Consider the following 12,131-nt stretch of genomic DNA (forward strand, 5'->3'; position numbering starts at 1 on the left):
TTGACCCAAGGTGTAGGTCAATGCTTCCTTTTGGTTTCTAATGGTATTTGATCCATTTTTGTAGATCCTTTTCAGTGGGCCATAATCCTATGAATTTACAACTGATAGCATAGGTCCGCATGTGATCTTTGTGCGCCTGCAGGGCAGGATCATTTAAAACAACTCTGGGAGTGACCTCAGCTTTGGGTTTGCAGGGCCCCTTCTGTGCCTTGTTTTCTGATCCCTGTTTTTTGTCTTCTTCCTCCTTATCTTTCGTGCTGTTGTCCTCTCTTGGTCTGGTAACCTATTGATCCTCTTTGAGGTTCTTATCCATGTTTCATGAAGTTCCTCTGACAGATTCTAAAGGTTTCTTGCCTCTGCTGGCCACTGCCTACCTGTAGGAGGGAGTGGAGTCCCCCCTTGCGCACCTCCATGGTACTCAGAAACCTGCAACCCTAGTTGTTCTCCCATTGTTCGTTACTTCTCCAGCCTCCTCCAACAACTCCCATCCTTTCGCTTTCTCTTAAATTTAAATCATTTTTATTATAAAACAATTTTAGATATTATTTTAAGATCAAATCATTTAAATATTAATAATAATAGCTTTTAAAAAAAACAAAAAAATCAATGCAATAATAAAGAAAACTATTTCCAATAAAATTATATTTTTTAATTAAAATTTAACCATTAAATCAAATCCTAAATAATAAATATTATATGTAATTACAAACCTCATTTTATTTTCAAAATACTAATTAAAATACATTTACAAAAGTTACCGTTTAAAAAAGAAATCTCCACATTATGAAAGTCTCCAAACTAACATAGAGTGAATATATACATATACTCACATTATCCTTTTATAAAAATGTATAATTAAATAATTTCAAAAATATATGATCAAAATACTAATTAAAATACATTTAAAAAAATTACCATTTAAAAAGGAAATCTCCACATTAGGAAAGTCTCCAAACTAACATAGAGTGAATATATACATATACGCACATTATCCTTTTATAAAAATGTATAATTAAATAATTTTAGTAATTTGAAAAATATATTATTTATAATATACTTTTAAAGTATTTATCAATCCTATGTCATCTATAATTTTAAGTGTTATTCTTTTATCGAATATTGGGTTTGTAATAATACATTTTATGGAAAAGTATAAACCTAAAAGTTGAATATGTGCTATATCCTTTTATACTATATAGTAGTATAATGATGGATTTTTGGTGGTGTTTTTTTTTTGCCATGTGGTTATGCAATGGTGACGTAATTGGCGCTTATGTTATCTTTTAAGATAGTTGTCTCTCCATAAAAGATTTTAATTTAGAAGGTGTTTTGAAGTTTGTAAGGGTTTTATTCCAGTGTTAGGTGGTTTAAGTTGGAAATAGTTTTAGTTTTTGGGTATAATTTTTTTATAATATATTGATAAATTAGGTTATAAATAAGCATTTTTGGGATTAATCACATCATTAAGATTTCGTTGATGTTTCAAACCAACTAAATCACATTATTAGGATTTGGTTCAAGTTTAGGACCAACTAATGTGGTTCATCCAACAAGGTGAAAAATCAATCAATCTTCACAAATAAATAGTATGGATGCATCATTGCCCAAGGCATTGAAAAGTAGTTGTTAGTAAATAGTTAATAAGGTAAATAAAATATTCTACAATTGAAAAAATTATTCGTTTATAAATCATTTATTAGGGGCTTATTTATTTTAATTAAAAATAATTAATCCCTAATATACTAAAAATAATTCGTAAAACAATTAAAATGATGCTAAAGGGGTTAAGGTTGATTGATTTTTTCGTGAAGATTGATTGATTTTTCATGAAGATTGATTGATTTTTTCACCTTGTCATGAGGATAAACCAGATTAGTTGGTGTCAAAGGTGGACCAAATCTTAATAATGTGATTAATTCGAAAGACATTTATTTACAATATAAATCACAAAAGTCTTCAATCTAAAATTAGGTATCTTTATTCTTCTTTCCATTCTCATTAGTTTTTCTCGTTTCTTATAAAATTTTATAAAATTTGTCACAATAAAAATGGTTCATCAACCTCACACAACGAGAAAAACATTATCATAATAATAACAATGGTACATAAAACTCTCATAGCCATACAATAATGGAAGCACTCGTGAAACTCAAATACAACAATACCCAACAATCTAGCACAAAATTGAGGATGCTGAGAGCGCAGCCAAAAATGAAAGTAAGTTTACAGAAAATGAAAGGTCTTCGAGCACATCAACTATTGGATTCCTAACATAAAGAGTAGAAGAATGAGGCACACCAAATACATGAAAACTATGGATATTTATTTGCAACTCAAAAGAATAATGGGAAAGATATTTATTTGCAACTCAAAAGAATAATGGGAAAGACTGCTGATGGAGCCATAACGACTGGAGCAAAATATTTTACTGAGAGGAGCAACAAAAGATTTTACTATGATTAATCAGTTTTAAAAGCAAACAAGAAATCTAGACCTTGTCAATATAAAATTTACATAATATTGAAATCCACATGCCATCATATAAAATTTACATAATATTGAAATCCACATGCCATCATCAACTATTAATATAAAATTTACATAATATTGAAATCCACATGCCATCATATAAAATTTACATAATATTGAAATCCACATGCCATCATCAACTATTAATATAGTTTGTTTTTGATGACCAATAAAGATATAAGTTCTTAAACTTATAATAAATACTAATTTTATAATAGCAATAGTTTAAATCGGAATTAATTTTGAAAAAAAATGGTTTTTAAATAAATGAGTGAAAATGATTTGATTTAAAAGAATATTTTTAATTTAATAGATCATATAATTAAATGATATGAAAAATATTTAAATAATTTTTTAGTTTCAAATTTAAATTTAAATATAATTTATTTATCAACCTATTAGACAACATTGACCTAATTGGAATCAGTTCATTTGATTTAGTTAGTGGATAGACCCACTTTGCTCCAATGCAAATAGAAATGTTCCTTTCTTGCGTTTGATAGGAATAGAGGAGCGTTAACAATAAATAATGGATCTATGCTTTTCTCCGTTGTCATGTTACAGTAGCCTCCCAGTATATACAAGGCGATCTTAATCTGCACCGCTGAATGTTTAAATAGATATGATCCTTTCTTGGGTTTGAAAAATAACGGACTGCTACCCAAGATCGTAATCTGTACCACTCTATGTTTGAATAGATATGATCCTTTCTTGGATTTGATAAGAGAGAGAGTATTAAAGATAAAGAAAGGATCTCTATTTTCTTTGTTGCACTAACGGCCCATTATATTCATGGAGATTGTAATATGTACCGCTGTATGGAGACATGATACTTTCTTGGGTTGGATAAGAGGAGAGGAGCATTAGTCACAGAGAATGGATCTCGGCGGCTAAATGGCAGCAGATCTCTGATCTATACCGTCGGATGGATAGGGTTTGATAAGTTTTACGAATTTCTGTGGTTGCATGCTAACCTGTCTCTGATGGATGGATCGTAACGGATATCTCATATCTGCTGCTGGATGGCTAGGGTTTACACAAACGTAAAAAATAATTCATGGTCACGATCTCTGATGGTCTGAGTAATAGATAGAAGGTGAGTTTGATTGTTTTGGAAATTAATAAAGAGAAAAGGCCACCATTTTGTTATTTCAAGAAATAAATTCATGATGGAACATTCTTTGGTATCATATCGAGCTCTGGCTGCTACCTGTGTGATTTCCTCATTGTCCAACCAAGAGAATATATGTTTGTAATAGCCTATGAAAACTATATTGAGAAGAGTATGTAATTTAAAGTAGGTTGAAGTTTTACCAGGAAAGCAAATTGATTTACAAGTAGAGCATTCCTATTTTGGTTCAGTTTGTATAATTTTTCGTGTTAATTTTTTATTAAATAAATTTTAGTTATTTAAATTAAAATTAGGGGTGTCATTATACATTTAAATAATTTGATGTTTAAAGTATATATCAACAGCATTAATTTAGTAACTATAATATATTTAGTAAATAATATTTAATAAATTTTCATGAACAAAAATACAAAAGCTATATTTTAGTTAGACACAATAATAAGCCAAGCTAAATTATAATTATATATATATAATATAATAATCGGCCTAATTCCCAATTAAAAACTTATATATTCTTACTTTAATTTTTTTTTATTATATATTCTTACTTTAAAAAAATTATATGATTCAAAAAACATAAATAAGAAAAACAGACCAAACAAAAACTCTGCACGCTAAGTTAAACAAAAACCCTGCACGCTACGTTGAAAATGAAATACAACGATGTTAGGGACGGTTGAGAATGGCCATTCTTAAAAAAAGTAATATTTAAAAGAATATATATATATATGTGTCATGTCGATTGGCAGATCCCTAGGGCAAGGGCTAACCAGCCATATATTGAGTCATAAATGCCCTTGCCATCTATGTATGTGGTGCACAAGCTTGGGATGGCATACATAACTCCGGCGGGCGACCTCGCGTTTCCGGTGACATACCCGGGACCCACCAACGAGGGCCCGCCCGCCCCGTCCCTCCGTTCCCGCCATCCACGTCAGCGCACCGGGACCCATTTTCATTTGAAACCCTTCCCTCGCGCCCATTTCATTAAAATTCATTTTCGAACGTGGATTCCTCTGCAACCTGCTCTGCGCATCCGCTGCTAACAACCTCTGCATCCTGCTCTGCATATCCTCTGCAACCTGCTCTACGCCTGCTCTGCGCATCCGCTGCAACCATCCGCTGGTTTCTGCGAGCGTGAAAACGATTAAACCGACTACGAGAAGTACAGCAGAAACATATTCATGCACAGGATACTTCCGCTTCAGCCCAGGTATAAAAGCTCCCATCACCATCACCGGTAGAACCTGATCAATTCGATCAAAGGTAAATAAATTCATCTCTAATTGATGTCTGAGATTTTATCCGTCACAGAACAGATACAGAGGTCCTCAAAACAAAATCCAGCAATAATATTCAAATTTGGAGCATACCATTATATTTTGAATCGAGTACAGATTAAAAAAAGAGTACCCAAATTCGCAAAACACATTAAATAATCAAAATAACTGTAAATGGCTGCCTGTTTTGAATGTGAAGACCATGATCTGAGTTATACTCCTCTATCATCATTGCCTTTTAAAGCAAAATTGTGTTTTGCAGATACCTACCTTTGTAGATTTGAACATCAGCTGAGCAGGATAATTAAGAAAAGCAAGGGATCCTTTGGTCAGTCCATGGGATCCCATAAGAACAGCAGAGAGTTTCACATATGTTTTCCATGGATTTACGATGTGCTTTACTCTGAAGCCCTGCAAATAAATAAGAACCAAGTACACGAAACCTTGTACAAAAGTGAAATACCATCCATAGCTGCAAAAAAAATGAAAACACCGAACCCCGGTAAGGGTAAACCATTGCTGAAATTCTATCCCAGGAATCAATCAACAGAATAAAAACAAATAGAAGCCATAACCAAAGAAAATTATAAAGCTAAACAGACGTCGCATGAAACTTTAAAGCGTACCTGAATTGCAGCCTGTTATATACGTATTCCTGCAAACATAAACAGGGTTAAGCAGCTTTACTAAATTATTTTTCTCATTTTGAGATTCAAAGTTCAAACATCAACTCGTTTTCAACAAAAAAATACCGATATCACAGATTTCTTCACACTGCAGTGTTGAAACTTCTTTCAAACCCGAGATGCAAGAAACCATATAAATTTCTACTTAAATTTCCAAAGATTTCACTAAGAACATCAAATTTGATACTATGCCATTTAGATTTGCAGTGAAATCTTCCACGATCATCAAATTTCTCCGAAGCATCTCTCCAATAGAGAAATAATGAAAAAGAAATTATGCCTTCTCTATTTTGGAGAGCAAGAAACGAGATTGAACAGTAACAGAATGCAATTTCAAGATAATACGCAGGTACCCGCAAAGAAACGAATATCAAGACAATATACAGGTAACCAGAGAGGAAGGATTTAAAGGATGGGCAAGGAATTCATTTCCCGTAGGAGAAATCACTCCCTTTAAACTACTCATTGACATAAAAACCAGTTTATGCTGGGATATATATAGCCATATCCTTCCAGGTCTCACAGGCATCAACACATTGAAACAAAAGGTAAAATCTCCTAACAGAATTCCCTTCAAGCATGCATTCTCTTTCATGCCCTTTCTCTTTAATCCCCTTCCAGCATGCATTGTCTTTAATCTTTAACCAGACTAAAGAGTCCAAGCACACCATGGTACAATCTTTCAAAATTACAGCAACCTTTGGCTTACCTCACAGACACCATTGATCAAATATCCAAAGAAGAATCCAAAACTGCACAGCAAAAGCTGCTGCCATTTAGGCCTTCCAGTGAGCGTTATGCCGATCAAAGTCTTCTGCAAGCTTGTTTGGATAAACAATCTGCTTTCTGGTTGTGCTCAGATGTTATGAAAGTATATTTCGGAAAATCTGATTTTAAATGGCTTGTCCATAAAAGGACATGGATATGCTTAATGAACTATTTTTACCTTGATAATCCCAAAAAAATAATGTCTCACATCAATACTTCTCTGTCTTCTAGATGGCCTGATGTCTCCAACTCCTCCTAGAACTATTGCCATCAAAATGGAGATCACTTAGATTCCTGAAAGTTGTATACCTCTTTCTCCACATCGATTGGGAGATTTTGTAGTTGCCTGTCAAAATACCCCTAAGAGATTTTTGTTTGAGATATGATACCGCTTTCAATGATTGCTTGAATTCATTTTATATCTAGTTACAATGGACGGGCAAGAGCTTCTATTTCTAGTTTCCCTGTCTCTTTCACTCAAAGAGAATAAGCACACTGCCATCATGTAATCCTCCAACATAGCCATCTGCAGCTTCCACATCCATATTCAAATGGATGTTGGTCATAGACCTCAGCCTTCGGTATCAACATGGAAGGTCCATAGAATAGACTCATCTGCCTTGCCATGATTATAATCCCTTACAACATCAACAACATGAAGCATTTATGCATTCAAAATCATTATCTGCTCAGCCATATCTAAGCATATGAAGAATGATACAACCTTTTAGGTTGTTAATTAGGCTGAAGTTATGTAAAAGCCTTAAGGACTAGTAAAGAACATGACTAAAAAATTTAAAACATAAATACATTGACTATAATAATGATTTCCTGAATCATTAATAATGATTTCTCAAATTTTGTTTTGCAATTGTCATATTTTTGACTGCCCTTTACAGCCCAGAAACTTCGGCAATCATCACTCACAGAAGCACAGGGGAGATTTATTCAGGATATCAAAGGGTTTTTTGTCACAACTAAAATAAATACTTGAAGCGGCTTGGTATGGACCTCTCAAAGAGGTTGAACATTTAATACTCACATTTTGGTGTATATTTTGACCCTCTGCCAGTTTCTTCTTCAACAGGACAGTCATTAGTTCTCTTGTCACCTCTAGAAATTTTTCGAGACAGAACTTTCTGCAATGTTAAGCAGGTGAAAATTTTAGTTTGTTATAATCCATGGTTATGAAGTCCCATTCAGTAACTTGCAGGACAGAGAAATTTCAAACTAAATAATAACAGATAATGATCACTTACAGTAAGCTTTGGGTTTCCAACATCCTTTGCACCAAAATTTTCAGTTGAACTGAAATCTGAAACTTCGATATCTAACTTTACACTCGATATTGATGTTTTGTTATCATTTTCTGCTGAAAAGGAGTGGTCACTGTGATTGTTGCTTACATGCATTTTTGGCATTGGCTGCTCCTCATATAATGCTCCACAAGATGTTAATGAAGTTGAAACTGTCATATGAGGCATACCATTAAGCAATTGTAAATCCTGGCCAGTCACAAAAGAGGTGTCTGATGAATTGAGTAGTGGTTCTGAAGATAATTGTAACAGTGCATCAGTTCTGTTAATCAATGTTGTATTCTGCAACAGGAAAAAGGGGAGAGTTTTAAGTATATTAGACTATCTGAATTACTGTTGCAGCATTTAGCAATCTTCTCTATATAGGACATGGTAATATTCTCAACATATATGTGGTTCTTGATCTTCAAAGAAAACTTCAGATTTGTAGGTCCTGCTGCAGGCAAGGGCACAAATCAAACATTATCTTATCCTATATTCATAAACACAATGCCTCATACAAGATAGCATTACTATATCATACATAAATTGTACCTTTACAAGAACATCCTCAATTATTTTGCAGAGCATGGAATTTGATTTGACAAGATGTTGCTCCGGAGGCCATATCTGATGACTCATCCTCTGACACTTGCTGATGCTGAGGATGTAGCAAAAGAAGCTTCATTTAATTGGAGTAGTGGTAACCATAATTCAATGCTTGTGTAAAATATTTGTATGGTTATTGTATTTTAGGTATATCGTTTTGTACATATTTCTAATGTCTCTCTTCAAAGATGTACTATTTTATCACTGATGTAACATATAAACTCGTTAATATGCTGCTATGGTATGTTGGATGCTATTTTTCTTGAAGTTTTTGGCAGAGGATGTTGTTTTTAATATATTGTCCTGTGCACACCACTTGTGTCTCTATTAAACTATATGCTTATTTCCATTGTATATCACATTTATCTATGCCATCATTCCACACAGAATTCTGAAATATAAATCTGTACATAAATTGTGCAATGTTAAATCAAAAAGAATTGCTTTAAGAGAAACAGGACATCATTAAATATGCACGCATTGCACCTTTATGCACTTACAGTCTTACACACTGCATCAATCTGAAATATGACGGATCGTGTGTGGGAAGAGAATTCTACAAGTCAAGGGTAAAAACCATTGCATCAATAAATATGTATTCCCTGAAAGGATAAAATAATGACAACACAAATATGTACATCTTGAAAGGGTAAACTGATGATATGCTGCTTGACTAACAAGAACATGATCAAGCAAAATGGATTCACTGCATGCAATTTTGATTGGCCAACTTGATCCACAGATCTGAGACTAGAAGGATTTGATTGGCCAACTTGATCCGCGGATCTGATTGGCCAATTTTGATTACATATAAATTAGAAGGCAGTTTGCTTTAGCTTGAAATACAGAAGAAAAATAGTTTTGTTCGTATCACTTACCTATCAAAGCATGTAACTAAACAAGATTAATACCAACAGAATTAAGGAGAAAACTTCTAGCTACTTAGGCAATGCCATCCAGCACATCAATAATATTATTGCAAGATCTTCTAATTGATGATGCAAAAGAAGTGAGGAAGCTAAAAATTAAAGCCCAGCTAAAGCAGCTCAGCCTCAAAAAGAACCCAAACCCCATTATTTCATTCTTTGTCATTCTCAGCCTTTGGTGGCATGAATGGCTAATATTATTACTTTCAGTGTTGTGGCCTATTAGTTAGAACCATTACTAACAATTGTACACATTACAATTATGCATTTCTACAATGTCTGCAAATCAACCAATCCCTTCACAGAGTTCCTGTCCTTTGTTCAGCTAGTTAGTTATTTAATAATGATTAAACTATAAAGATTGTAATAATTTCTCCTGCTCATAGGATTGCACTCATCATGAACAATCCTGATTAAATGTCATTTACTACTGTTTGATTTATCATTTATACTTGAAATTAACATCGACTATCACATGCTGGAACCAACAGCTTCAACCAGGGCAGCCACAACAAGAATTAGGAGTCATGGATTTTCTACTAAGTTTGCAAAATCATATTGACTAGTCTTTAAATGATACAAATTGAATTATAACATAATCATCAAAATGGTTGAATAGTGTATTACGTTACACAGTTGGTTTCACATTAATTTGATTGGATCCATGGGGTGCTTTGTCATTAAAATAACTATTAAGAATGGATTTTATTATATTTTGACGATTCATATTTTATGTAATCCATGAATGACCTCACACGGATCAGGGAAAATGGATTGCTGCTGGACTATTGTAACAAAGAAGCATCAAGTAATTAAACTAGAAAATCTGTGGTTACTATTGATATAACGTCATTTTATTATGGTTTTTGATTTAACATTGCACAATTTATGTACAGATTTATATTTCAGAATTCTGTGTGGAATGATGGCATAGATAAATGTGATATACAATGGAAATAAGCATATAGTTTAATAGAGACACAAGTGGTGTGCACAGGACAATATATTAAAAACAACATCCTCTGCCAAAAACTTCAAGAAAAATAGCATCCAACATACCATAGCAGTATATTAACGAGTTTATATGTTACATCAGTGATAAAATAGTACATCTTTGAAGAGAGACATTAGAAATATGTACAAAACGATATACCTAAAATACAATAACCATACAAATATTTTACACAAGCATTGAATTATGGTTACCACTGCTCCAATTAAATGAAGCTTCTTTTGCTACATCCTCAGCATCAGCAAGTGTCAGAGGATGAGTCATCAGATATGGCCTCCAGAGCAACATCTTGTCAAATCAAATTCCATGCTCTGCAAAATAATTGAGGATGTTCTTGTAAAGGTACAATTTATGTATGATATAGTAATTCTATCTTGTATGAGGCATTGTGTTTATGAATATAGGATAAGATAATGTTTGATTTGTGCCCTTGCCTGCAGCAGGACCTACAAATCTGAAGTTTTCTTTGAAGATCAAGAACCACATATATGTTGAGAATATTACCATGTCCTATATAGAGAAGATTGCTAAATGCTGCAACAGTAATTCAGATAGTCTAATATACTTAAAACTCTCCCCTTTTTCCTGTTGCAGAATACAACATTGATTAACAGAACTGATGCACTGTTACAATTATCTTCAGAACCACTACTCAATTCATCAGACACCTCTTTTGTGACTGGCCAGGATTTCCAATTGCTTAATGGTATGCCTCATATGACAGTTTCAACTTCATTAACATCTTGTGGAGCATTATATGAGGAGCAGCCAATGCCAAAAATGCATGTAAGCAACAATCACAGTGACCACTCCTTTTCAGCAGAAAATGATAACAAAACATCAATATCGAGTGTAAAGTTAGATATCGAAGTTTCAGATTTCAGTTCAACTGAAAATTTTGGTGCAAAGGATGTTGGAAACCCAAAGCTTACTGTAAGTGATCATTATCTGTTATTATTTAGTTTGAAATTTCTCTGTCCTGCAAGTTACTGAATGGGACTTCATAACCATGGATTATAACAAACTAAAATTTTCACCTGCTTAACATTGCAGAAAGTTCTGTCTCGAAAAATTTCTAGAGGTGACAAGAGAACTAATGACTGTCCTGTTGAAGAAGAAACTGGCAGAGGGTCAAAATATACACCAAAAGGTGAGTATTAAATGTTCAACCTCTTTGAGGAGTCCATACCAAGCCGCTTCAAGTATTTATTTTAGTTGTGACAAAAAACCCTTTGATATCCTGAATAAATCTCCCCTGTGCTTCTGTGAGTGATGATTGCCGAAGTTTCTGGGCTGTAAAGGGCAGTCAAAAATATGACAATTGCAAAACAAAATTTGAGAAATCATTATTAATGATTCAGGAAATCATTATTATAGTCAATGTATTTATGTTTTAAATTTTTTAGTCATGTTCTTTACTAGTGCTTAAGGCTTTTACATAACATCAGCCTAATTAACAACCTAAAAGGTTGTATCATTCTTCATATGCTTAGATATGGCTGAGCAGATAATGATTTTGAATGCATAAATGCTTCATGTTGTTGATGTTGTAAGGGATTATAATCATGGCAAGGCAGATGAGTCTATTCTATGGACCTTCCATGTTGATACCGAAGGCTGAGGTCTATGACCAACATCCATTTGAATATGGATGTGGAAGCTGCAGATGGCTATGTTGGAGGATTCCATGATGGCAGTGTGCTTATTCTCTTTGAGTGAAAGAGACAGGGAAACTAGAAATAGAAGCTCTTGCCCGTCCATTGTAACTAGATATAAAATGAATTCAAGCAATCATTGAAAGCGGTATCATATCTCAAACAAAAATCTCTTAGGGGTATTTTGACAGGGCAACTACAAAATCTCCCAATCGATGTGGAGAAAGAGGTATACAACT

General features: G+C 33.5%; 2 protein-coding genes across 2 annotated transcripts; one reads left to right on the forward strand and one right to left on the reverse strand.

Moving 5' to 3' along the window:
* Window positions 1-4,446: 4,446 nt before the first annotated feature.
* Window positions 4,447-8,332, reverse strand: LOC149240958 (uncharacterized). The gene is made up of 7 exons (XM_089370388.1): window positions 8,246-8,332; window positions 7,655-7,993; window positions 7,438-7,534; window positions 6,337-6,482; window positions 5,568-5,596; window positions 5,212-5,413; window positions 4,447-4,908 (listed from the first exon to the last, which is right to left on the reverse strand). Exons 1-7 carry the CDS (start codon window positions 8,330-8,332, stop codon window positions 4,447-4,449), a joined length of 1,362 nt encoding a protein of 453 aa, XP_089226514.1.
* A 2,190-nt stretch (window positions 8,333-10,522) lies between these two features.
* LOC149240959 (uncharacterized) lies at window positions 10,523-11,650 on the forward strand. The gene is made up of 3 exons (XM_089367409.1): window positions 10,523-10,579; window positions 10,832-11,170; window positions 11,291-11,650. Exons 1-3 carry the CDS (start codon window positions 10,544-10,546, stop codon window positions 11,396-11,398), a joined length of 483 nt encoding a protein of 160 aa, XP_089223535.1. The 5' UTR covers window positions 10,523-10,543; the 3' UTR covers window positions 11,399-11,650.
* Window positions 11,651-12,131: the final 481 nt, after the last annotated feature.

Source organism: Pinus tabuliformis, chromosome 8, assembly GCF_031772625.1.
Source record: "Pinus tabuliformis cultivar Carrire ecotype Pingquan chromosome 8, CPIR1, whole genome shotgun sequence".
In the NCBI taxonomy this organism is placed as follows: Eukaryota; Viridiplantae; Streptophyta; class Pinopsida; order Pinales; family Pinaceae; genus Pinus; species Pinus tabuliformis.

Coding starts and splice junctions, on each gene's coding strand:
- LOC149240959 (XM_089367409.1), top strand. CDS start 10,544: ATGCTCTGCAAAATAATTGAGGATGTTCTTGTAAAG. Junction 10,580..10,831: donor TTGAGGATGTTCTTGTAAAG/GTACAATTTATG, acceptor TTCCTGTTGCAG/AATACAACATTGATTAACAG. Junction 11,171..11,290: donor TTGGAAACCCAAAGCTTACT/GTAAGTGATCAT, acceptor TTAACATTGCAG/AAAGTTCTGTCTCGAAAAAT.
- LOC149240958 (XM_089370388.1), bottom strand. CDS start 8,332: ATGAGTCATCAGATATGGCCTCCGGAGCAACATCTTGTCAAATCAAAT. Junction 7,535..7,654: donor TTGGAAACCCAAAGCTTACT/GTAAGTGATCAT, acceptor TTAACATTGCAG/AAAGTTCTGTCTCGAAAAAT. Junction 5,597..6,336: donor TGATCAATGGTGTCTGTGAG/GTAAGCCAAAGG, acceptor TTATGTTTGCAG/GAATACGTATATAACAGGCT.